The sequence below is a fragment of the Betta splendens genome, chromosome 7, assembly GCF_900634795.4.
Source record: "Betta splendens chromosome 7, fBetSpl5.4, whole genome shotgun sequence".
NCBI lineage: Eukaryota > Metazoa > Chordata > Actinopteri > Anabantiformes > Osphronemidae > Betta > Betta splendens.
Genome location: NC_040887.2, coordinates 13,613,876 through 13,640,736, shown reverse-complemented (window position 1 = coordinate 13,640,736; position 26,861 = coordinate 13,613,876). Strand labels below are relative to the sequence as shown.

Here is a 26,861-nt window from a genome sequence, read left to right as displayed (position 1 = left end):
CCGCTCGGTCGCTGCGTAGCGTTTTCTGACCATAAGAGCGGGGGACGACGCGGTGCAGAAGGCCCGGGCAGCTCTTTTCCTTCATTTACCCTCTTGCTGTGTTGTTTTTTTGTTTTGTTTTTTTTTGCATCTCCCAAAGCTGCAGCTTCTCTCCCTCACTGCCGTGAGTACGCGTCTTTGCAGAGTGGAGCAAACAAAGGCGAGCGAGCAGGAGCCCCGAAGCCCTCACAGCCAGGGAGGAAGGCGGACGCGCAGGAGAGGAGAGCGTAACACAGGCCGAGGCCTCGGGAGACGCGTAGCACATGTTAATGATGGAGAGCTAGAACAGCTCAAGAAGCAATAATGCTGGAATGAAGCGTGTCCAGCTGCGCGGTTTATTTGTATGCAGGCAAAAGCGTGAGCTCACATTTTCTAACATGTCTAATCCAGGAATCTTTCCTATAAAATGAGATATTGGACGGGGATAAATGAAGAGCAGGATAAATCTATTTGAGAAGGTGGTAAATGCTGCTGTTTGTGAGAAGGTCAACTTCAACTCTTAATTGACTGGCTGCCAGTTTTCATTTGCTGTGTGAATGAAATGACAACACGCGTGTAAGAGAAACATAATCTAAAACTAGATTTAAACACATTTATGAACATGATTTATTTTTTAGGTAAAAGCACTTTGTGTAGAAATGGCTTCTTTCACAACAAAGACCATGACATTAATGGATTATAGCTGCAGATGCAAGAATGTGTCAAGTCGTAATATTTCCATAGAATTTAGTAATTTAAAATTGTATGAAGTAAGTAGCCACAGTTATGTTCCGCTGCTGATGCTGAAATAACATTGTGTTTATAATGTCAGAATACGCCTGTGTTCACCTGCTAAACACCCTTTCACCTGGTTGTGGTAATCAGGTGGCCAGACAGGAAAGGAAGGGATTTGGCTTTAATCCAGGCACCTTTATAAAGCACGTAATGAGATCTGCTAGTCCACTGTTGTGACTTTCAACACAAGGGGACGTAAGAATGTTCATCTGCTGCTTTTAAAAACAACCAGGGAGCAATAAAGTTTTTTTTATTAAATAGAGGCATTCAGTTAGACAGAACAGTGAACATGTACTGTAGCTACTGCTGTGGGATTAAAGTTTATTTGGAGCATATGACCAAAAAAGGTTCAATAAAAATTGCTATTCACAATAGTCCAGCTAAAACTGCAGAGGAGACATTTGCCCTTATTCCCACCAAATGTTGGAATGTACTTTAGTTATTTCCGACAGCACCTGAAGGCAACGCTCGTGTCAGCTGTAGCGATGGCACCAGCTGATCTTTAAAAACTCATTAATCTCGTAGGTCTTTTTCAAACTCGTCATAAAACACCGAACAGGAGGTTTTTCAACACTCTAAACTTAGACGTGAGTTACAGCGCGTTCACATCCTCCTCACGCGCGTGTGAAGTGCTTCTACTACTACAAGTTTGTTTGACGCGTCCACTCACCTGCTTCCAGATGCTCCGCCTGACTGCAGGGCGCGTGGGGAGTCTCCTGGCCAGGCGCGCGACGGCGGCCCTGAGCACCGGCAGCGCGAGGATGGCGAGTCACGGCCACGGTACCGAACCCAGAACTGTCCGTTTTCATTACTTACGTTCAAAAACGAGCTGGGGCTCGCTCTCGTGCAGGTGGAGCTACAGGTGTTGCACGAGACCCAAGATTCAAAACAACTTTATTATTTTATAGGAATATTACAGATATATATATATATATTTGTGTGTTATTAGAACTATGCACCGTTTACATTGTCCAATCTAAACTCACCTTATTTAACGTTTATTAACTCTACGTGTTTATTTTTGTATTATTTAAAATGCATTCTTGTTCCCCTGCGTTTAAATAAATAGAAATCATTTTATTTATAGAAAATATTTATGTACTCTTATTTGTACCGTGTAAATCTGCAAGGTGGAATGAACTAGAGTTGTTAAATGAAAGTCCTTTACTGTCTAACTAAACAGGGGTGTTTCTACGCGACAAACCAGCAGGTGGCGCTAAGGCACCATACGATGTGGGAGACGCAGTAACGTCTTCATCGTATGTTGCCGCTGCAGCGGTGCATCATGTGACTGCTGTCTTTTCCCCGCAGAGGTGTCCGACACCACTGACATGTCGCAGCCGCTGTACTACGACAGCGTGGACCTCCCTCTGCCCGACAGACCCTACAAAGTAGAACTGACGGCGGCTGAGCAGAGCCTGAAGCAGAAGGAGAAAGGGCCCTGGAACCAGCTGACCAACGAGGAGAAGATCGCCTGTGGGTCAAACACGGACTCCAGTCCTGACCGCTCGCTCACCTCCCTCACTGCCTCTCTCTCTCTCTCTCGCCCATCCTGCAGTGTACCGCATCAAGTTCTGTCAGACCTACTCCGAGATGGGTCGGAAATCCCACGAGTGGAAGACGGTGCTGGGCACCGCCTTCTTTTTCCTGGGCCTGACCGGCCTCCTGTTCTGGTGGCAGGTGCTCTATGGTACATCTGTGTTTACTCTTCCCCAGGAATCACAAGCACCGTATCTCAGCAAAACATTTAATCACAACTACGCCACAGCAGGTGGTATAATTAAAAAAAAATAATTATTGCATATGAAAACAAAACCAACTCCAACTCTTGGTTTTCAAATTTAAAAAAGGATCTACTTTTTAGTACTTTAATGTAATTATCTATTATGTCCCATTAATGTATTTGAATCCTGGTCCAAGAACCAGCAGCAGTTTTGACGCTTCGTCTGGTTCTGGTTCCAGTCTACCCTCCGCATCCCAGGAGCTTTGAGCCCGATTGGCAGGCCCGGCAGCTGCAGAGGATGTTGGACATGAGGATGAACCCCATTGAGGGCCTCGCCTCCAAGTGGGACTACGAGAAGGGCCAGTGGAAGTGAAGGGACGCGGCGCTGCTCGTCCGAGGTGGCTGAACTCGATTCTTCCTCCAGCTCTGTCTCACGGCCGTGTCCGTCTTGGTGTAAACTCCTTCGATGTCTCTTTGCACCTCTTCAATTAAATGAAACTATTCTCAGCTGCTGCTCTGACTGTTATTGGTCCATTTCTGTTAAAAGGTAAACAGAGCTTTAGTGAGATGCTACACTGTAGTTTTAGTACCTATGCTTCTCTTCAGTTTAGAGTTCATCACTTTCTCAGATATTTCTGGCACTATTCCAATTAGCAAGCCAATACAAATTAGATTCTGCATTAATGCAAACATGGCTGAAAAAAACCTTTTTAATAAGTTTCATCATTCTCATTTCACTGTTTCTATAGAAACTAAGAATCTGCTTTTTATCTGATTATTGAAATAACCACATTCTAATCAATGAATGAACACAGTTTTGCTATTTATACTTTTTGATGTAAAATTAGCAGTAATTAGTTTGATATTTCACATTTTAACAAGTTAGTTATTTATGGTCCAGATGACACCAGAACTAAACTTAAAATTACAGTTTATTAGTGCTACTTAAAACAACTGAAGTCCAATTAGAAAAACTTTGTCATCACCTGAAAAAACAAAGCAAAAATGTGAACTGATCTAAACATTTGTGACTTTGTAAAAGACAACCTTGCTACTCGTTCCACATGAATGTTTATTAGGTTCAATGTCATTTCAAACATTACAATGGCATTCTAAGACTCACAAATAGGGACATGTCTGCCGTCTTTAATTCACCTATGAGCAACAAAAAACGGTCCCGTGCCTTGTAGCAGTCCGTTCCAAACAAAAACAACAGTTGACAATTCACATGAATGCAGAGATGCTTTTAAGGCTGTTCGAAGGGGCACAGGTTTGATTTTACACCAATATAAATAATGTTTTAAACGCCATCGGGTCTGTTTGACTTAAATATGGAACTACGCTAATTTACTAGTCTAATTAGTTTAAATTACGAGCATATATATATACTATATATATATGTATAGAGGGACGTGCCAATGCCGTCACACCTTCATTTGTGCCTCCTTCAGGAACAATTTGCCAGAGAGTCTCACACGCACTCACACGATGAAGGAAGGGAGCCGGTTAAAGTGAAGGACCTACACAGCAGAGGAAAGCCTGCAACCAGGTTCCTGGTGGGACATACACTAGAAAAATATATATATTTATACTGTACTGGAATGTGTGAAAGCAGATCTGGGCTAAGAAGCTGCTGACGACGTTTCGTTTAGAGGGTGATGCTCATCAATGATCGATGCAGGGGTTTATTTTTTTATTTGGTGAAGCAATAGATAACGAATGTACGAGTTGGTGAACTGTGAACATTAAAAGGAACAAAAGTCAACGCTGTGGGAGGAGATGAAATGAAGATGGAGGCACAGCTGCACTGATGGATGTAAATCCAGATGTTTCTGTCCAACTTCCTCTAATGTGGTTGACTATAATCCTGTGCTCTGATTTTGATGTGTATTATTGTGCTGCTGGCGTCCTTTGGAAAATGATCCACTCCAAAATAGCAGAAGATACTGGAAATGGGAAAGACAGGGAGGACCCCCCCCCCCCATCCTTTCCTTTCCCTCCCTCCCCTTAAATTAATCGAGCTGCCAGCCGACGGTGCGTGAAACATCAGGCGACAATCGCCACCCTGACTCCAAGAAAGTAAATTAAAGATGGAAAGATGCTCGGAAAACAAGGAGCGACGTCTCCTTCCCGTCTCCCGTGGACGGCGTCTGACTGGCAGGTGTGTGCCTGGCGAGCGTGCGTGCGCGTTTGTGTGAAGTAGCAGGTGGGCCAGCTGTGACTGACACACGTGACTAGGTGCCGTGACAGCCTGGGGAACCGCAGAGGAAGAGGTGGAGCTGGGTGGGGGGGGGGGGGGGGAGAAGGGGAGAGACGGATGGAGATCTGACAGACTCGAGGTGTCTGGGGAGGGAGGGAGGGGGGAGGAATGGATGGAGAGAGGGGGGGGGGGGGGGGGGGGGGGCATGGATAACTTGGACTGAGATACTGTGAGATGCGATGCGAAGGTCTGGTGCCGTCTAGTTTTTTTACGCTCCTGTGGCGGCTGACAGTCGGCGATTCGCTCAGGGGGGTAAACACAAACAATACGACACACTTCACATCAAATGCAACTCCAATAATAAACGTCTGGCGCACAACAGCTGCCGCGTCATCGGCGTGCTACATGAATCTTCAGGCGGCGGTGACAGGACGAGGTACAGCAGCGTCGAACACCTGCCGAAGGGCTGAAACCAAAGGAATGACTAGCGGATTATTGGGGGGGAGAGTGGGAACGCTGCAGCACATGATCAGAACTTAGTGTCAGTGACTTTACTTAACCCCCAACCGTTAGGTCAAGCACTGGTTAAACAGGGTCAGAATATAAGGGAAACCATGAAATACTGGGAAATTCAAATTGAATTGTTAACATTTGAGAGTTTATTAATCAATTTTTTACAACTTCTAAAAGGCATCAATAACCCAGGAACAAAAACATGAAGCCTTAATAAAAAGGGTTGCGAGGGTTTGGAGGCTGCAAATTAAAAAAAAAAAAAAAAAAAAAAAAAAAAAAAAAAAAAAAAAAAAAAAAAAAGGTCAAGGGTTTCAGATTTTGGTCCATTGAATTTTGTGCCCATTAAAACCATTACATTCACAGCTATTGATCCGCTTTACATGCAGCTCTTATTGATGCCTCGGAGAAGTTGGCCAGTATTCTTCATGTACCATTGGATGTGTCAAGTGGAGAGCTGGGGGTTCAAGTAAAGTGTTTCCCGATGGCGGCTTTCTGTCCGTGTGAGTGTTTCGACTAAAGGCGTGTTCATGCTGCTGAACGACCTTCAGAGCGTTCTGACGCCTGTGTGTGTGTGTGTGTGTGTTGCTACAGTACTGGCTGCGTTCTTCAGCTACTGTGGTAAACTGAGGGTCTGAACGGCGCTCCGTTTAATACACTACGACCTGCTAATGCTCACGCGCAGCGGTCCGACTGCACGCGAGCAGAATCCATCGGCACGGACCAGCGGGAGGAGTGGGCTTCGAGCGTCTCAAACAAACCAGGCTTTTAGACGCTTGGTTCCAGGATTCGCAGCATTCGTTAACTGGAACCTGTTTATGTTCGGTTCATTTGATAAAACCACGAACTGCGACAAAACAATCAGTGACTGGAGCCGCGGACTGTGTTTGGGAGGCGATAAAGGTGTACGGGACAGCGATGGCTGACAGGAAGTGGAAACTACTGCACAGAAGCTGTTTGTGGACTGGAGCTACTACCCCCCCTCTCCGTTTCCACCCTCCATATGGCACAAAGCTAGTGTAGGTCTGTCTGCGGGGATGTGCAGGCTGCAGAGAACATAGACTACATCACACGGCTCTGATTAAATGTGGCGTCTGGAATCACTTGTAGTTACGTTGGAGGACGAAAACACCAATGAGTTCAAATTAATACAGCGAAAGAAATCAATGGAACAGGAACAAAAAGAAAACCTTGATTGAGTGAACTGGTTATTTGTATAATTAAATGTTTTAATTGAATAAGGTCAACATGAAACACGAGTAACTCCTGATCTTGGTCTTAACAGTTCAACATGTGAGGACTCTTCATCAATAGGAGCAAAAAAAAAAAAAAATCAAGTAAACATCCTCTGCAGTTTCGAGGGGACAAGCGGCCTTTTGTGTTAACTTTCGCGCTGTGTATGTGTGTGTGTGTGTGTGTGTACACAGAGTAGTGAGGGAGGCAGTGGGAGCGTGCGGCGCTCTCCTCACAGGCGCTTCTGGGCGATGAGCGACCCCACCACCACGCCGGTCACCAGCGTCATCCCCGCCAGCAGCCACTTCTTGAAGTTCTCCTGGGACCTCCTGCTCTCCGCCACCGCGTTGTGGCCGAAGAGCTCGGCGAAGCGCTCCTGGGAGGGGGGGACGAGAGAGGGGGGAATTTAAAAGAGAGCTCAGAAACACCCACATTCACCCATGAAAACCCCTTTAACCAAAAACAAGCACGCAGGCAGGATCTGAGAGTGAGGTGGATTCCCTTCTATAAAGGTCTGGATGCTGCTGACACCCACAGCTGAGTATCTGTATGACTTTCACAACCCACATAGGTACTTGTGGAAATTTCCATCCACGGCACACATCACACAGGTAAAGCACGTAATGACCGGTAAAAAAACCCAAAAGCCACCTGCATCAGCGCTGTGAGCACCAACAACAAGCTCTCATTGATTAGGGGAAAAACCGCATGTCTGTATACAAAGCGGAGCAGCCACGGGGGCCCGGGCTGGGGACGTGTTTCCGACCGGCCCGCCGTCCTTCTGGCATCCCGACGTTCCTGCACCGGATTCCTGCAGGACCGCTGCTGACATTCCTTCCCCACTGCCGTCGTCAGATTTCCAGGCCTGCATTGCCGCCCACTGAAATCATTTCCTGGAAATGAGCTGCAGGGGCGTGTAGTTCCAGTGTCCCGCCAGCGGGTGGCGCCAGCCCGACTTAAACGGCATAGTAGAGGTCGACATAAACACTACAGGGGATCAACTAAAGGGGACGTGGCCCACTGAGTCACCGCTGATGATGCCCATGTGGTCCACACTCACTCACCACCTTTTTGGATTCATGCTCCTTTTTCAGAGCAGAGCATGAACTGAGCCAAATGTCAAATGACATGCCGGATGTGTAATGCTTAGTCAGAAGTGGATTCAGGCAGGACAGAAGGTTCCTTTAAGGAGGGGGGGGGGGGTTCTTTTACTGGAAACAGAGACATGAGGCGTCAATGAGTGAAAGTGAGAAGAAAAGATTAGAACTCAGACAATGAAACTGGGTGAAGAGAGGTTGGGGTTGTTGCTAGTAAACAAGGGTTATTACTGTGGCAGAATGTGAGAACTACAGAGACACAGGGGCCTCTCCCAGAAAGTGGAATTAGCAGCGTCTGAACCAAAGCCTGAAGTCTGATTAATCAAACCCAGAGACGGGCAAGTCCCTCAATGTGAGACAACCATGTGCCGGGTCGAGTAGAATGAAAGAAGCTCTGACAACAAGAACCAAGACAGAAGCTCCAACAAGGCCAAACGAGCCATGTGTATCAACATCATCATCATCATCATCATAAAGACACACACAGAAGGAACAGAACAGGAACCTTTGCTCAGTATCTTCTAACTCGTAGAACTGAAAGCAACAACACAACTGTAACTAACTCGTAGAAGTTTTACAGCTGAAAATAAACTGTCAATAAACCGAGTAGTTGATTAACATGGAATTAATCTATAACTGTTTTAAGAACTAATTAACTGTTTTGGGTAGTTTGGCGAAGATTTCCTGGATACCTTTGTGTGTCACAGCACTTCTAGGCTCGGACTCACGTTCCACAAAACAAGATATCTGTATGAGTCTGACCTATAATTGACAGAATGATTAACTGAATAAACATGAAGCTAAATGCCACATTTATCTATATCCAATGTCAATATCTGTCCCAATAGTTATTAACTGGGCTGTGCACTACACAGGTCTTGCTCTGAATTAGTCCCACAACCTCCAATGTGATGCATTGATGTCAGCAATATTCCATTAGCACAGCACCGTTAACAACACCAGCCACTGATGGTGTGATCGTATATACACAGCTTCAGGCTCAATAGCAACCTATTTATAGAAAAGACTGCGACAGTCATTTGCAATGTAAATTTCTAAAGAGGTGGAATTTTCTGATGACCTGACAGTTGCATTAATTTAATTATTAACAGTGCTATAAAGGAAACCCGCACACGTTTTAGACTGAGCCCAGCTTAAATCCACAATGAGATCACTGTTCAAAGGAACGTCTGATTACGCGTTGAAGCGATAACGGGAGTGAAGACTCTCCTCGGAGAACGAGCCAATATCCGACAGGGATTCTGAGCTTCCTCTTCTGACGGGAATCTCTGCACATTAATGAGCTTTCTGATATCGACAGAATCGATAAAGAAGCGAAGGATGGAGAGGAGAAAACTAAAAGCTTGAGTGATGGAGTGTTTACAAAGAAGGAGCTTGAGAGCAGGAGCAAAGAGGCGTAGTGGTGCTGTTAGTCACTCCAGAAGTCAGTTTCATTCACATACCTGTTCCTCTCGTTGCCTGATTTTATCACCCAAGGACAACAAACTGAAACCTACTTAAGAATGAACTGGTCCAGGAGACCTCAGGAGACCACATAACTGGAGGATGAGTAACGCCACACACGCAGGTTTCTGGCAATTTCATCAGAAATGCTATGAACAGATGGATTGCATTTCTGTAGAATGGGATGGACCCAATGAGTGTGTTGGGTCTGTTAGGCCACATTGAGTATCCGCTGAAGCAGTTTGTCCAGTTTGGATGTGAAGAGCTCCGGGACGCCTGAACGTGTCCAACAGCGGCTCAGCGCCGCAGACCCGCCTCGGACCCGCCTTGGACCCGCCCTCGTCTGCAGGGGCCGCGATGACCCAGACAAATCAAAGAGGCCGTCTGCACGTGAGGAAGCGGCCGAGGAAGAGCAAATATTTACCCTGAACCTCATCTCCACTTCCTACGGGCCTCGATGCGACGCGTGAATCACGCTCAGAGACCGGCCCTACAATAAACACGGCGCGACGCATGACGCAGACTCAAAGTAAACAGCAGAGTGAGCGCGGCTCGGTGGAGAAGCTGCTTTTAAACACCGCAAAGACGGAGCTGCAATAAAGTATGACGACTGGAAAGAGCCACGCGGGATTGATAAAAGGTATTAAAGTAAATAATGACGTAGTCTAATTACAAGAAGCATCATCTAATCTGACTCAGTGTTTTACTGCATGCTCCTAAGTGGGCGTCTGACCACGGCCTTGCCCTTCCTTGAAATGTTCCAGAACAATGTGAGGAATGTGGGCTGAAAGCAGAGAGGATGACGAACGCCTTGGAAGCAGACATGTTGGGGCAAGCCGCCACGCGGGGGGTGGGTCAGTGAACGCATCACCTCACAGGTCAGTGATGCAGGTCCAGAGATAAAACTTCACCATCCAACACGTTCAGGTTCACTTCAGTTCAGTCGGGCCGTACGGGGTGTGGCTCAGGCAGCAGCCTCACCCACACACGGTCACAAGCACCTATTAACTCGAGTTTCAATGAGGGGATACTGTTGATTTGGTGAATGCAGAACCAAAACGACGACGACGACAACAACAACAACAACAACAACAGCAGCCAGAATTCACACATCTGACTGGACTCCTCGTGCTTTCGGAAGATAAAGGTTTTACAGCAGCCGTCGGGTCACTAACCAATCTTTACTTTGAATATGGACGATTTCATGGAAGGCATAAAGGCTCCGTTTGTCAGCTCACGGCTGTGGAAATGATTCTCTGTGGGTCAAAGGGCCTTGACGGAGCTGCACCTTGTGCACAGTCACGGTGGCGGAGCAAGATGTTTTCCAGCGAGGACGAAGCAGCTGATCGTTGGGTCTCAACCTACCAACTTAAACAGAGCACAAAAGGAGAGAACTGTGTTTCTGGGACTCGGGGGAGCGGCTCGTGCTGCGCCGTGGATCATTCATGCGTGACGGGACGAAATATGATAAAAAGCTTGGCCGTTGCACGCTCGCTCGCCCCATTTCTTCACTCGGCAAATCAGAAAAAGCAGAACGACATCTATTGTGCTTTGCAGTGTAGAAGAGGCGAAAGGCCTGATGGGACGCAGCCGGTCTGCTCACTATGCGCATGCACAGGCAGCATGCGCCCAGGCTCCACTAGTCCCACCTGGCAGTAAACCCCGGCTTTATCTGCTCTCCTTCCCTTTCACACGGTCACGCCTTTATTTCTGTATCTCTGCTCCGCTCCCAGAGGAAATCAGGTGCTAGGCGGCAGCCTGCGGAGCGCTTTCAGGCCTCATCCCTGTTTTTCCTCTCTCTTTTCCACGTCTTTAACTTTCCCCTGCCTCGTCGGGCGGGGAGGGATTAGCTCATGAAAGCAAAAGGATATAAGAGGGAGAAAGACAGTAAGAATGGAAGGGGCACGGGGAGGGAGATGGTGCGCTCGGTTGCCTTGGCTACGGCCGGCGGTTGATTAGCGTGTGTGATGCGAGCGAGCGTGGCCGGACGCGAAGGTCCGGCTCTGTGGCTGATAACTGGCCCAACACTACGTGTGGAGAAAGGAGCGCTTTAACCATCATTAGCGCCAGCTTCCCATTCATCAGCGCCGACTTGTCGGTTGCGCCGACGTTGCAGCATAACAAGCTGCAAGAGTCGAATCCCCCGATGATGGTGAAAGCCCCTGACCGTGACACACACACACGCACGCACTTTTATGCAAGAAAGCTGAAAATGGATGGAAATTCAATATAATTATTACCATTTGGAGGATGAGCAATCATTTTGTCAGGACAGAAACCAAAGATCAGTTAATCCAATTCAGGGTCAATGCTTTGTATGATATTAAATAAACCCTTAATGCAACAGTTTAACATGTTCAAGTCCTCTTTGCTGGCGACATCCGATCGCGTCACATTACTTTTGTTGTACAAGCTGTGCTTTTCTAGTTCCGTGCAGAGCGCATGCTGTTCTGGCAACGCTGCCTGAATGCAACGTATTAGCAGTAAGAAGCGGGTCACGCAGACGCTGGCTGAGGCCGAGCGCCGCCGCCAACGTTCGGGGTTTGCCAACGGGTGCAGAGCGCCACAGACCCAGCGTATGCGTGTGCGTGTGCGTGTGCACACGCCCGCACGTGTGCGCGCAACACGCCCTTCAGAAGAAGAATCCAGACCAACCAGCTCCGAATCAGCGCCGTGTGGGAACGGAGGCCACGCTGGTCGTCTCGTAACAGTGACAGGGTGAAAATCAACGGCGGTCGTGAAGCAGCAGCACGACGGGTCATGACAGATCACGTCAGGGACGTCCCTGAGCGTCGCAGGCCTTCGGAGCAGCCTTCAGCTCGTTTGTTGTGCAGTTTCTCTGCTTTTAATCTCTTCGGCAAACAGAATGCAGCTTTGTCAGGCAGAGATAATGTGACTCAGCCACTCAAGGATTTCTGACTCTGTGACCATGAAAATTCTTTGGATGACATTGCGTTGGTTGGGGTTTCTACACATTGGGCCACGCCTGCGTCTGTTTCCACCACAGGTCCACACGACTTCATAGTAGAACTGGGTTATTTCTTGGATCTCAGCCATTTGTAACCCCGACCTTCAGAGGCCAACAGGAGGGGGGCGTTTTGTGAGAGTCCACTGAGGTTTTGGCCTTGAAGTCTCCTTTGATCTCTGATGAAGATGGACGTCAATTTCCACGACAGCATTCGTGGTCATGAAAGGATATTCCTCTGCAACGTGTGGTCATCCACAGGCTTTTCATCAAGCTTCACCATTTCCTTCCTGGCTTCACCTGATTTTGAAAAATAACTGTCAACTCAATTTAATGGCTACTTGTGAATGTTGCATTAGTCTCAACTCCACAGAACATTAGCCAAGTATTAAATTACTAGCCAAGTGTTAAATTACTTTCAAATTTTAACTGGTACTTAATTTACAAAAGAATACTTAACTCAAGATGAGAAAATGTGTTTTTGCGCATGTGATGTTTGCGTGTAGTACAGGAACAGAACAGGGCTCAGAGTACAGGAACAGAACACATCACATGCTTTTGTTGATTGCGTAAAGTGACTGATGAAATGCTGTTTACAGAGTAACACACAGCGACGGCATGGTTCTCCTGCGAGCGAATCGGGGCGATGTCACGTCAACTGTGTTTGTAGGACTGCTAGTTACAGTGGATGAGTGCGATCTGTGTGTGCGATGACCTCCGTCTCACACTGATCAGCGCTCCACATGCCGATCACAGGATCACAGTCTGTGACTTAGCAGGAGCAGGACAAACCAGCAGGCTGACGCCCGAGGAGGAGGGAAACAGATGCAATACTATGGTCACCTGCTGCAAAACCCAGTGGATTGGACATTTGGGCCTGACACACGTCTGGGTATATACATGTATACTGCAGCGCTCAAACACAGCAGGTGTGGAGGACAAACACCTAAATATTAACTTTAAATGCACAGTTGAGAAAGCTTAGCTTTTTGAATGACACATTCATATTAATCAGTTTATGGGAAATACACGATTTCAGACTGAAGTTATTTTTGCTAAATATTTCTGCTATCTTCTTCTCAGCGCTTAAGTCTTTCAAAACACATTAAATGTCCAATGAACAATAATTATAAATTATTCAGCTACTATTACTTGGATTATTTATGTGTTCTCTCAGCGTGTCTGTGCAGCTGAACGGTTGGTGTTTTATTTTTTATTTAAAAGGTTTATATTGTAGATTTCACAAACGCCACTTATGGATTCCATAATCCTGTAACTGCGTGAGCTGAACTAGAGTCCACGCCTGCAGGGGAAACAGTCCATAAACAGTTTGAAACAACATTCTGTTCCAGACTGTTTGGAATAGAGTTTAGCATGAGCTGTGACGCTGAGAGCTGGTACAGTTCCTTCAGCACACAGAATCACCTCCTAAGTCAAAGAGTCAACATATTGATAGTATGTGCCATGAATAGAACAACTACTGTCCTTCACCTACCACACTTCAACTTATAATAAATCAACTATTTGAGCACAAAGCAACCTACTAACCTTTACCCTAATCTCAAGCATTTTAACAATCTTATGACTAGAATATTTCTATTCATCAGAACCATACGTTCTCGTGGCCTAGCGGTTACACGATGATCTTTGCAGCATGAAATGTCACCGCCCCGTTATCAATGTTCTCATCAGAATTTCAGCTCTTCCTGCTCCTCCTCAAGGCTTTCCGTCCCGTTTTCATCCTTATCACAACTCCAGGCATTTCAGGAGCGCAAGGAGTCGGGCCGCGGGCCAAAGGCGCCGTATGATCAGAGTGAGGGAGCGTTACTGTGGCGCTCGGTGCCGAGGAGACCGGCCCGTACACAGCGGGGTCTTAAAACGCGCCCATTAAGCCGATGCCCCTTTAGGAGGAGAGAGAGAGCTCACAGTTAATAGGTTCTACTGGAGCAGGTGACAAGCGCACACGCTGAATAACACTTAAAGAGGCAAAACGTAGGCAAAACATGAGAAAATTGGGATGAGGTCAAAGGCAGAGGAGACAGACTGCTCAAGCTTATAGTCAAAGAAGAAGAGCAGTCACACACTGTAAGGGAAAATATGAAAAGTACCTATTAAACTTGCTGATCCCTAGGGACGGGTGTATCCACTCGAATCGTGGAATTGTGCATGTTTCATATGGCTGGAATTGCTTTTCACTGCTTACATTGTTTTACATTCAGCCCTGCGGAATAAATTGGATTCTCTCTGCATGGTTTCTTTCCTTTCCTTAGTAAGGAATGTGACATTTTAAATCTCAAGCTAACAGACGGCAACTCCACACACAGAGGAACAAACTTGTTGTGAAACAACTTTGTGGGATGAGGGCCTTTGTTTTTAAGATAAAGTGGTGTGATAAGTGTGGTAGTAAAAATCTTTATCTCCTGCACAGATTTCAAAGCAAACTGGAAACAAGGACGACCAGCTGAACGGCACAATAACCTGCATAGAACCTGCATGGTGGGTTTCCATCCATCCACCACTAAGCTATTCACATTCCTGCTAGTAGCACATTCACAGTTTGATCATGGCCAGCAATCACAAGATCAATGCTGGCATTGAGAAAGTGGTGTGTGTGTGGGGGGGGGGGACTTCATGGCTTGTTTAAAGTGTGATGGATCACTTCCAAGCAGAAGCAACAAACAAAAAAACAAAAAGAAGAGGAAATTGAATGATTAAACTCCCCCCCCGGTGGTGACGCCGAGTGGTGTTCGTGCCAGAATCCGTGTCGGCATGTACCCTTTCGTCTCCTTTTGGACTTTGGAAGTAGGCTCTGTGCGTGTGTGTGTGCGCGTGCACGCGCTGAGCAGGCTGCGAGGGCATGAATTAAAGAGGAGATTAATGAGTCAGGACATGGAGGCTCAGACTCCAATCTGTTCCCTGTCCCACTCTGGGGGCGCATTCTCCCCATAAAGCCCCATTCTGTCAGCGCACGCACACACACACACACACACGGATTCACGGAACTCTCTACACCTGGCAGAGAGGAAAGAAACCGGGACAGAGCATGTGTTTAATAAAGAGCTAGACTAGTGAGAGGCAGCTTAAAGGAAAGGGGGACAGGATTCTCCCTCCACCCTCAGACCATCACCCCAACATGACCCCGAGACCTGCCATCTGTCTGGATCAGAAAGGGAACGAGGAAATGAGTGAGGAAATGGAAAGACGGGGACCACGGTACGAATAATGGTAAAAAGGGAGACGGAATGAGAAAGACATAATTAAAAGAAGCAAGAGAACAAGGGTGAAACAGTGTAGAGGGAAGAAAGATGACGAAAATGCCTGGAAACTATAAAAGGGGAAAGCCCACGGGGAGGAAAGTGTGTGGAGAGAAGAGCAAAGCGTGGAAATAGAGTTCTATATTCACCCTATTACTTACTGTACGCTTGGTGAAAGATCGACAACAATATTCCAGGACCACTTCAATAACAGATAAATATCTATACAGTAAGAGGTGCAGGAGTATGTCTTTGTTCTCTTTATTATACTCTATTATTGCAGGGCCACTGAACATCTTTTGCCTTTATTGTTTCTACTCCCTCAGCCATTTAAACAAGCCGAAGATGAATATAACAACGATGGCCTTGATGCTCTTTATCATCATCGAGTCCTTGTGCCACGCGAGATTGGTGCCACATTACCATGAAATACTCATCGCCCCCCCTTTACCCGTCCCTCAGCTCCCTCACTTTAATACATGCCATGAGACACATTAATCCCATGATATGCCTCATAATCTGATCACAGATATGAGCCAAGAGAGGAAAGAGGAGAGGCGAGAGACGTATAGGAGGAAAGAATGGGGAGGAATGAAATTTGATCAGTGAGAAGAGGGAGCGCGGCAACAGTCTTCATGAAGACAGAATATTGGAAAAATAAAGAATCGGGATAAAACACGGGGATGTGGGCTACCATGAAAGAGGTAAGAGATGAGGGGGCAAGCAGACAGAATGAGAGGAGTGTGTGGGTGGGGGGTACAAGACGGGGGAAACACTTGCTTGTGACCTGATTTCTCTACTAAGCCTCCGAGAAGTGGAGCAGCACGAAGGCAATCAAACGCAGCGCCTCCACTCTGCTCCACAAACGTACAGCTGCTGCGCTCGTTGCAGCACGTGAGCAGTCGCGTGCGCACCGACCGCAAACCCGGCGCCGCCGCCGCGCGTACGTGCAGCGTAACCCGCTGACCCGCATACGGCGCGCTCGTCGAGCTGAGTCACCGGCCGCTCGCCTTCCTCCCGTCTCCATCTGCCTCTCTCGCCTCCGTGGCGCACTGCGGTGGAAGACGCGCCAGTCTGGCAGCGCCGCGCAGGACGGACGCACACACAGAGACACACACACAGAGACACACACACAGAGACACACACACAGAGACACACACACAGAGACACACACACACACACACACACACACACACACACACACACACACACACACACACACACACACACACACACACACACACACACACACACACACACACACACACACACACACACACACACACACACACACACACACACACAGCTTGATATCGGTCCTGTATACATAAATAGTGTCTGCGTATGGAACAGGCGGATGACTCGCTGCTGTGACACCAGCCATGCGCAGCTCCATAAGACAAAGAGGACAGAGGGACTGGGACGCGGCCCACAGGCCGCTAATGGATTCCTTTAAAAGTAGACCGACGTCTCGTTGAAGTCTTTTCAGGTGTCAGTGTTTTGCTCCGGGCTACGGGTCTCCTCCCTCATACGACCCAGCTGATGTTGACAGGAGCTAGGAACACACACGCAGAAATGTGTGTGTGTGTGTGTGTGTGGGGGGGGGGGGGGGGGGGGGGTCTATAAAGACCTGCTTCTCCAGCTGTTACTAAGAACACATCCCTCAATGTCAAATCGGTCTCTGCTTGTTTCCAAGAATAAAATAGCTATGCGTTTTATTTACCAAGCATTCTCACAAAGGTTGTTGTGTATGTTTCAATTATTTAAATGTGCGTGTGATGTTGGGGAGGGGGGGGGGGGGCTTGTTCAGTCCCTATCCTAAGGCAAATAAGACAGACACATTCACACGTACATGCGATCACGTAAACACACCTACGTGCGTGTGACGTGTTCTTCTCATGGAGCTGGCGGCAAATGAGTCCCACAATCTGCGGCTATTTTGTGTCACACACACGTCAGATCATAAAACACCAACGCGTGTGCTGAAACACACGCATACAAAAACAACTGAGCTCCGAGTACGGTTGAGCAGCTCCATTCACGTGACATCACTTATAGATCAATCTGCATAGACTGCGCAGCACGCAGGCGTTCAGGGGCGGGTGCTGGAACAAAACGTCCGCGCCATTGATCCGACGCAAAAAAAAAAAGGGGGCTGCGAGAGCATTGTCTGCGGGTTTGGACTTTGTCTTATTCTTCAACTGGTGACACACAATGAAAAAGTCGCTTTGACACCCGTTCGTCCTTTCCAGAAACGGCTTTGTCGGCAAATCGACGACGCACCTGAACTAAATGGCCAGTACAGCAAGTTGCTGTGTGTGTGTGAGTGTGTGGTCACAAGTCCTTTGTCTGAGGTGGTCACATGACCAGTCTGACTTGGTGCCATTGCCCCCCCCCCTGCAGCGCATCGTCTATAAAAAAAACAATTAAAATTTCCTAGAAAATTACTCTTGACACACTTGACTTATTACAAACGAGATGAGGAATCAATTCATGGAAAGTTTCCCTGATGACAAGAACACTGTCCTTAAAAACAAACCCCAGAAAGCTTCAAAAACATCCCCGCTAATTAGTTACACGTGAGCCATTAACAACAGAGGGAAGACGGGAAGCGCCGATGAAGGGATGTTGGCAGCTGCTGCGTTCAAGTCGGAGGGAATCGATAGCACTCACGACGACGTGATGGACGGCGTGTGTGCACGTGTTTGTAGCCAACAACTGGGAAAACGCGGCAAAAAAAAAAAAAAAAGCACTGAAACATTCAGACGTAGCGGCTCCACTGGCAGCAGGTCTGTTCTGAGATGTGTTTAGCCACTGCGGATGGAGATGGAGAGGAGGAGGAGAGCGGGAGGAGTGGAGGAGCTAAGAAACAATGCGTACAGCAGGAGGAGGAGGAAGAGGGGGGGGGGGGGGGGGGGGCAGCGAGGAAAATAAGGGACAAAAATCGATTGGCGGCAGGGGGAGGTGTGTGTGGAGGAGAGGGAAGGACGCGGGAGCAAAGCAGCGGGACAGATGTATAGAAGATGAAGGGGTGGGGACGGTGGGGGGGTGGGGGTGGTGGTGGAGGCGGACTGGATGGGTCCCAAGGGTGAGATTTTCTGCTCCTCTCCGATAGGCCGGTCTGACAGACGACTCGGTGGATCTAACCGCCTATCCTATATGAATGTTAATTACAGCCGGAGAAAGGGAGAGAGAGAGGGAGAGGGGGCGGGCGAGCGAGCGAGACAGTAAATAAGTCTGCCGAGGAGAGCGGCACAAAGGAAGCTCAGGTGTTTCCCCGAGTCACAGGCAGGCGACGGACCCGCTGCCCACAGGTCCTCCACCACGGCCTCGCTGGGTGGAGAACTTTGAAACGGCGGCCTGGAGGTTTCATGAACTCTCTCGGAAGATGTGTCGAGGAGCATTCCAGTGTTGAATGGGGCTTCAAAAACGTGAACGGGTGCAGACATCGGTGGCCAAAAAATAAAAAATAAAAAAAACAGGCAACCGTCTCAGGACTTTCACTGCTCATGAATGTTTTTCCTGTAGTTAACTTTTCCTTGACCTCGCAGTGACCATAAACAGCAGAGAGCGGAACAACTGGGCTAATGGTCTCTACCCCCCCCCCCCCCCCCCCACCACCACCACCACCACCACCCAGCTCCAGCTCAGCTTTCCAGACCGTGGCCCTGTGCTTTTTCTAAATGACTTTAGCCTTTATTAGTCTGTCAGAGAGGAAAAAAAAAAAATGTTGTTTCCCCAAGTAGCAGGTTGTGATATTATTCATCTATAATTGGTAATAACCCCGTACCCCCACCCTGAGGCGGCTCAAGCTCCACTGAGTAATCACTGCCATCGCCTACCCTGTTGGAAACAGCATTATTAGGTCGACGCACTGTCTCTAGCACTGCTGTCTGCCAAAGAGCTTTATTATCACACAATACACGGCTGCAGTCCTGCGCTGCCTTCACAAACCACAGGCAGTGACCGGGAGACTCTGCCATATTTATCTCCCGTCCTGGGCTACTATCAAGTATCTGGGCGTCCCCGGCGTCTCCAGAACAAGCACCGCTGGGATCCTTTTAACTAGCATGATTGGTTCTGTTGTGCAAAACACCTTCCGCTTCTGAAATCGCAACCGCCAGCCAGTTTCACCTGCTGAAAGGACGGGAGCAGCATTCACGTCTACGAGAACAATCAGTAGCAGGACCGTCTAATCAGAAATCCTGCTAAATCTCCTGAATCCTTGTATTGTGATATTCATCTACTTAATACTTGAACATGAACACATCATGCTCTCCTGTGGTTTAGCAATGATACAGAAAGATGGGTGTGTTTCATCAAACTGACGAGGTTTTCTATGATTAGGCAATCATGGGTTGCTTCTGCTATTTAGGTGGAATGACTTCATGCATTCTGCAGGTGCCTGAAATAGATGGTTTCAGCAGGACAGTGTGAGGGCTGGTTTTGCGTAGTGGTGACAAACCTGAAGCACACAGAGCTTGAATTGAGCACCTACAAACAAATGCCATTTCCAGCAAGAAATGGAAACGCAAAAAAAAAAAAAAAGAGCACGGCTGCTGACTGCGACAGAGAAAATGACCTTGCTGCCGCTAAGAGCACGCTAATATTTCATCAGCCAACACCGAGGGCACACCTGCCTCACAGCTATACCCAGGTTCCCACATCTGCCAACGGCTCTGCGCTTCATCCCTGCGCGAGGAGGCGCCGAGGGACGGAAGGAAGGAAGACGGAGGAAGGGAAATAAGAGACAGACATCAAGAACAACAGCACGCGTCTCCTGTGGGTTCGAGGAGAGAGGCGGCTACGTTTGAGGGAACATGTAGGTTGACTCTGAGCAGACGCCACACAAAGAGAAGCGGCAGAAGCCCCGCGCGGCAGAGAGGGGGAAACTAAAGAGGAGCGATGGAGAGACGAGTCAGGACGACGGCCTATTGACGTCTTTATTCTATGGACAACGTGGAAAGCTCCACGTGGCGAGTGGGTCCGATTGCGAACAGGAGACGGGTCAATGCTGGTTCTCCAGCGGACGCTCGACTCAACAAGATAAAAGCAAATGATTTACAGTCTAACTGGGAAGGAAGTGGTCTCGCGTGATGAAAAACTGAAATAACTGAAAACCTGAGAACTGAAACCGGTGGTGGATCGTGCTGATCCATTCAGCTTTGCTTATGAAGTCATTCACTCAGCGCCGCTGACATGCTACAGCCACAGCGCGCTGGTAGACGGTGTTGTACCAAGTTGTTGCTAGGCCAACGCGGCTCGTGCTAATGTGAGAGTATGCGGATGCCATTTCGCCATGAGATCAGCCACCCGTGACAGACGTGCTGTTTACACGGCGGTGACGACAGCGACGGCCAAAATATTTATTAATCACCTGGGTGGGAAATACACACAGTGGCTGTTTGAAAGGCACTATTGATTAGATAAGAGAGAGAATATCTGTCTAAAACCTTACTAGACGCATTCCACATCAAGGTGAAGCACAACATGCCTTGCACCAAACAAACATATCGGCTAATTAGCACAAGAGCTAGCACAAAAAGCGCTAGCAAAGAGCATTAGCAAAGACCTTTAGCAGAACTTAAATTAGAAATGCAAGGAATCCAAATGCACGTCAAGGTTTGACAAATCTGTGACCAGATCTCTATCAAAGCGGATCTAACTCCAGGGTGTCAAAAAGCTGGACCATCACATCGTAACATAACCCGGTTGCAGGTAATGTTATTTTTTTCAGCACTGAAATAAACAGTGTAAGCAGCAGCAATGCCATGTTGGGTCTTCTAAGCACGACGCTCAGGTGGGGAGATGTTAGTTTCCATAGGACCGACCTTTGACCCGATGTTATATAGAGCTGGACGGAACATAAACAGCCCCTCCCCTTGGTTTCCTACCATCAAACGGCCAGCACAAAGGAAAAGAGCTGACCCTAATACACACGGACACACACACACACGGATCGTGAGTATTGGAACCACTGTCGACCCGACCCCAGAAAAAACACACACACGGCTCATCTGTATGCAGGTGTCTTGCCGAAGAAAAAAACGATAGGACAAGGGGAAGGGAGGAGACGAGGAGGACAACAAATGTCAGAAGGTGACACACACAGAAGAAAGGCAGTGGCCAGAGTAAAACAAAGAGCTATCTGTGAAAGCGCTGGACTTCATCCCACACCGTGGTGAGAGAACTTCGATCCCCACGCGGGCAGGCTGCAGGGAGATACAAAGCCCTGATGTAGCCCGTTGAGCTCCCACTTGGACTCGGCTCATCGAGCTCCACGCTGCCGATCAATTAGAGAACAGCTGAACCAGCTGCTGACCACACAAACGCGCCGTTTCCCCGACCTTCAGCGCAGCTGCCTTTTATGCTGCGCGCCGCTGTTTTGCGACTCCATTATATCTAATCTCAGGTCTGGTCTCCTGCGCCGGGTGGAGAAGCAGCCCCACCCATGAGGCGCGAACGAGCCCACGGAGGCGGACGTGGGTTTGCTGACCTGTGGCTTCAGTAACCGAAATTGAAACTTAAAACTGCTCCGCATTCTCTCTGCTGGATTAGAGGAGGAGGAAAACAGGCACATGATGCCCACAGGAAGTCAACACGCATGAAATCAGGCAAGCTCAGTATGAAAGGGGCTCTACAACCACACGGCTTCACGCTGCAGGCGTGTGTTCAGTGTGTGTGTGTGTGTGTGCGCGCGCGTGCGCGTGCGAGCACTCACCCATCCTCCATGGCTTTGGATCCAGGGCTGGATGTGGTTGTCCAGGTACACCGTCATCCACTCTACGATCCGGCCCACCAGCGGGCTCATCTCCTTCTCCACGCACTCCACGCACAGCGCCCCCCCGAAGGCGAAGAGCCCCACGATGCGGCCCCAGTTGACGTCGTCCCGGAACACCTCGTCCATGACGTTCTCGAAGCTCTGGTAGGCCGTGGCCGGCGTGATGTGCAGCTGGTTGTGCAGGTCGCTGAAGGCGCAGGCGTAGCGCTGCTCGAACTCCACGCACGAGTCCTGCAGGGCCTTCTTCACCGCGTCCAGGCTGGTCGTGGCCTGCAGCCGCTGCTGCCGCTGCGGGGACGCGGGGGGGGTCCCGGGGCTCCGGCCGTTAAAAGTCCCGTTGGCGTGCGTCGCCACCCGCGGCTCCTCACCCGACTCACCCTCCACTCCATCAGTCCTGTTTAGAGGCTCATTGAGCCCCAAATGGTTGAGCGGATAGTTTCTCTGGGATAGTTTATAAGTTATGTAAAAAACCACCAGTTCTCTGTTTTCAGACATTCTGTGTTTAAATTAGCGCTTCTCTTCGCTTCCTGTCCGTCGCTGCCCCTCTCTTGACCGAGCCTTGACTGGTTGAAGTGAACACACGCACAGTGCCGGGCTTTCTCGATGCGCTCCTTCTGTTCAGAGGACCATTGTCAGCTGATATCGCGAAGACGCTTGGGGGGTGAAAACCAAACCTACACAAGGCTGACAAATCAGCTCAGGCCCTGTAGACAGATAAGAATGAGAGGTCATAATCTGGACAGTCTATAGACACGGGGTGTGTGTGTGTGTTAAATTTGGACGGGTGAGGTCAAAGTGCACTTCTTTAATTGGGCAGTTACATATGGAACAGATGGGAACGACATTAATGAGACGGCAGCAGAGCAAAGGTGTCTGTGCAGAGGAGACAAAGGGAGGTGCGACGGGAGGAAGGTGAGCAGAGCTCAGACGCATGGTCTGCACCGTTTCCACATCACTGGTCTCTGACCTCAAGTCAGAATGGGTGCGCACTTGGTTGGTGTCAGACCCAGGTCCTCTCCATCACTGCCTCAGACAGAGAGACACAGAGGTCTGCGGTTTGTCGCAACAGAAAAGCGACAAATTGACTTTTCGCCGACAAAGTTATTGTTTCGTTATCTGTGCCGGAGGTTGACCTGAACGCATGACCACTCGTTACCCATGTGCCCTGACGTCACTGCTATCTTCGGGCTTCAGTGCTGCTCTGTCATTATTCTGCTTTCGTATTTAGCCGCAAACAAAAGCATCAGTACGTATAATATACTGTGTACCACGATACTGAAGCGGATTCTGGTTTCTCTGGTTCACAGGCGCTAGCTCCCACCACCCTGTTAACTTCAACTGCGTTCCTAAATTCTGAAGGAAGCAGGACAGTGTCATCACTGTTTCAATTGTCGATCACTGCACAGGTTCAGTGAACTCTCAATGAACTCAAAGTGACTCAAGAGGTCGTTTGCATTTCCGACTGTGGTTTAGCTTTTACACCCAAAACTACAGCTACAGTATTATGTAGCTCTAAAACGCAACTGTAAAATTACCAATTTTAAAAAATACAGCAAAACGGTACATTTTAATGTGTTTGAGGTCAATATAAACTAAAACAGACGTAAGATGTAACCCTGAAAAGAGAAGTGACTAGTAACTAGTTTTACTGTGGTGAAAGCAGTGATGATTAGTGCACTAATGTGATCCTTGTTCAAAATTTGCCAGATATTAATTTACTCACTCCCTTCTTAATCAGAAAAGACAATGTTAATGTTTTTAAATGTCCTTTCTCAGTGTAACACAATAAACGATAAAGACAAACAAGAAAACAGGGCACCTGAACACATCACTGTGGTCTTTAGCCGTATAGTAAGAAACCTGACTGCTACAGTACGATCACACGCCGCACCCTTGCAACAAAACACATTTCTGACATTACAATGGAAGATTTTGCTGAATAACTCTTCACTGTGTCGTATCCATACCCCACAGCCACGGCACGGAGTTTAAGTGGGCCTGCAGCCTCAAACAAAGGAAATATGAGTGCGGTCCTGTGACAAAGCCGGTCCCTCATCCTCCGCTACCTGTCCCCATCCCGACCTGGTGTGGGCAGACACACAAACAGATGTGGGAGGAACGTGACCTGCTGATGATCCCAAACATGTCTGCTGCTTATCATGTGGGAACATGACCTTTCCTGCAATACGACAATATTGACATTTAAAATGATAAGTCGTGGGACCTTATAATTAACGTGCCAGGGAGCGGGGAGGAAGCACAATGCAGAGGGCTGGTGACAACACGTAACACACACCGTACAATGGTTTCGACTGCGTTCACGCCAAAGTGTTGTCATTCCATTAAAAAGCCGAAAGCTCAACTGGAAACACGCGTTCGGCAGAACGTTCGGGGCCGCGCCTCGACGTGGAGGAAACAGAAATTGTCAGACGAGAAAAATAATCACAAGGCAGCAGTGTTTACAATGGCCACATGGTCCCCAGCTCCCAACACGTGGCTGGCGTGTTAATGGACCAGCGGACGTAAACACCGAGCAACTGGTACGTTGAAGCCAACGAGTCGGAGCGGAACGCAGCACCTGAACGCCACGTGTTTTACAACGGCATCTGCTCAAATATTAACTCGAAGGCGAGACCGTGAAGGAATCTGGACTGCGGCGCGAGGCGACGCGACGCGCGGCGCGGCACGGCGCGGCACGGCGCGGCGCGGATCGACGTACAGCTCCGCATTAAACATTAAATCCCATTTAACGGTGGCCTCTGATGTGAAAGCCCCGCGACGTGAAAGGGCTAAAAAACCCACTCTTACCAGGTGTTCAAGGAAAAGAAATCACATGAAGTTATCCTCGACGTGCTGCCGTGAAAACGTCCCGATTATGTCAAGCTGGTCGCGGCTCTATCGGTACGAAACCTGTCAAAATCCAACAACGTAAGATCACCACTTTGTGGCAAGGGAGTGTATATTTGTGCGTATCCCTCCCACGCCCCCTCCTCCCCTTTGACGCCCTGCCGTCGGCTATTACGTAACACGACGCCGTCGGAGGTAACGTTCGTACGCGGATTCTCCTCTGCGCTGGCTGTAAATCCGAGCGTCTAAGAGGCGGAAAAGACCGGCCATGGAACAGGGTGGAAACAACTATTTGGCATTAGTGCATAACTCGTGTTCTCACCTTTGTTCTCATTCATGTGTCACAGAACACCTTTTGTTTAGGACACTAACCCCGACGCACACCCCGCCGCCGCCGAACACATTAACCCCGTAGCTTCCTCGGCTGCGCGTTTCTGATCACTCCCATTGATAAATATAAATACAAATACAAATACATACACACAATAATTACACGACGCGTCACAACTTTCCATAACTTGAATTCAGCCACATGAACGCGCTTTCTGCGGGCTCCTTGAGGCAGCACGAGCCCTCCCCTGTCACCCACGGCGAGGCGAGCCCTTTAATCACGTCGAACACGATAACGCTGCGCTGCCGCGGCAAACCCCCGATTCAGCCGTAAATACACGTCAACGCAGCAGCAATCTGCGTTAGGAAAGTAATTGTGAAGCAGAACGCTACAGACGCGGCTCCGCCTGTAGTCACGTTACTGTATGTGGCTGCTGCTACTGCTGCTGCTGAAGATGGCTGTCAGTGACTTACAGCCCACAGTCGCACGGTCGCAGTCTGTGCTCTTGGAAATGAGAATTTGAATCTGGGATGAAAACAATCTTTCCGCTTTCGAATAACACCCGACATCAAATGAATAACATTTAAAGAGAACCGCTAGCGGACCCATATCGTTCTCAGGCGTTCTCGCAAATCTGTCGACCTCCTTCCTTTAGCTGGATCCGAGGGGGGGGGGGGTCCCATTTTGACCATAATTCACCACATTGTTCCGCCGGCGGGTACACGAGACGTTGGGAAAAACATTCTACAAGCAACAATAGCCTCTTACTTGTAAGGTGGTCTCCATAAAATCATGTCTGGTGGCTCAAAATCCAGAACCCGGCTGGAATAAGTCGATCCGTCATTGCTAGCCTGCCTGGCTATTAGCGCAGACGCAGCTCTACTGGCTGAGAACAGATCCGCCCACAGCCTACGTCCCAATTACTTCAACAGCCGGGGCACGGCACGTCCACGCTGCGAGGACTACGCTCAGACGGTCGAGTGCTAGCCGGCTAGCAGCGAACAAAGTGGCCACTAATATTAGTTAGCCGGCGCTAGCGAACGAGCTAAATGGGAGTAGTTTAATTTGAGCCCGTATATGAATTATTCAAGTTAGTAACTGCCACATTCCTCATTGCCTCCCTGTCTACTTACTGCTTTAACTATTCATACCATTATCTTTATCTTTAACAGGGGTCCGGGTGGCAGCTGTCAGGCATCTATTCGCTTTACTAACGTTAGCTCAAACAAAGGATGCGAGGGGTCGCTATGGTAACCTTTGTTACCCCCAAATCTAAAGCGCTTCACTTTGGGCACAGCGCCACCGTGTGGCCGTCGATATAACGACACCGGAAATGTTCAATAGGCTTTAAACTCAACTTAACCATTTATTTTTGCCGAATGAGAATTAACAAGGCAGAATCATAATGAAAGAGATGTTATAAAGCAAACTTAGTTCGTTTTGAGGGTTTTTCTTGTCATGGCATGCTTACCTACCATTAGGCCAAGGTGTTAAATGACAGAGGTCCCCGATCTGTGCCATGTACTTCTATACCAAAACAAGTAGAATGCAGTAACAAAAAGCGATAATTGGATAAATTAATGACTAATTCCATAGATTAAATTTCTTGTTTTAGGTTTTGCACACATCACTTGCAAAGTGTA

General features: G+C 48.3%; 2 protein-coding genes across 4 annotated transcripts; one reads left to right on the top strand and one right to left on the bottom strand.

The window, feature by feature from the left end:
- On the top strand, positions 1 to 3,043 carry LOC114858202 (cytochrome c oxidase subunit 4 isoform 2, mitochondrial). 2 transcript variants are annotated; one of them, XM_029155111.3, is made up of 5 exons: positions 1 to 163; positions 1,494 to 1,593; positions 2,125 to 2,289; positions 2,372 to 2,503; positions 2,776 to 3,043. In XM_029155111.3, the coding sequence occupies exons 2-5, from the start codon at positions 1,494 to 1,496 to the stop codon at positions 2,907 to 2,909; spliced, it is 531 nt and encodes a 176-aa protein (XP_029010944.1). In that variant the 5' UTR covers positions 1 to 163; the 3' UTR covers positions 2,910 to 3,043. The 2 variants fall into 2 exon arrangements, with proteins under 2 accessions (XP_029010944.1, XP_029010945.1); XM_029155112.3 differs by lacking the exon at positions 1 to 163 and adding an exon at positions 610 to 1,400.
- bcl2l1 (BCL2 like 1) lies at positions 1,494 to 26,337 on the bottom strand. Of its 2 annotated transcripts, none has more exons than XM_029155108.3 (4): positions 25,987 to 26,337; positions 21,981 to 22,744; positions 6,716 to 6,855; positions 1,494 to 3,073 (listed from the first exon to the last, which is right to left on the bottom strand). In XM_029155108.3, the coding sequence occupies exons 2-4, from the start codon at positions 22,533 to 22,535 to the stop codon at positions 3,025 to 3,027; spliced, it is 744 nt and encodes a 247-aa protein (XP_029010941.1). In that variant the 5' UTR covers positions 22,536 to 22,744; positions 25,987 to 26,337; the 3' UTR covers positions 1,494 to 3,024. The 2 variants fall into 2 exon arrangements, with proteins under 2 accessions (XP_029010941.1, XP_029010943.1); XM_029155110.3 differs by having other exon boundaries at positions 6,670 to 6,855; positions 25,987 to 26,335.
- Between the last annotated feature and the right edge of the window lie 524 nt (positions 26,338 to 26,861).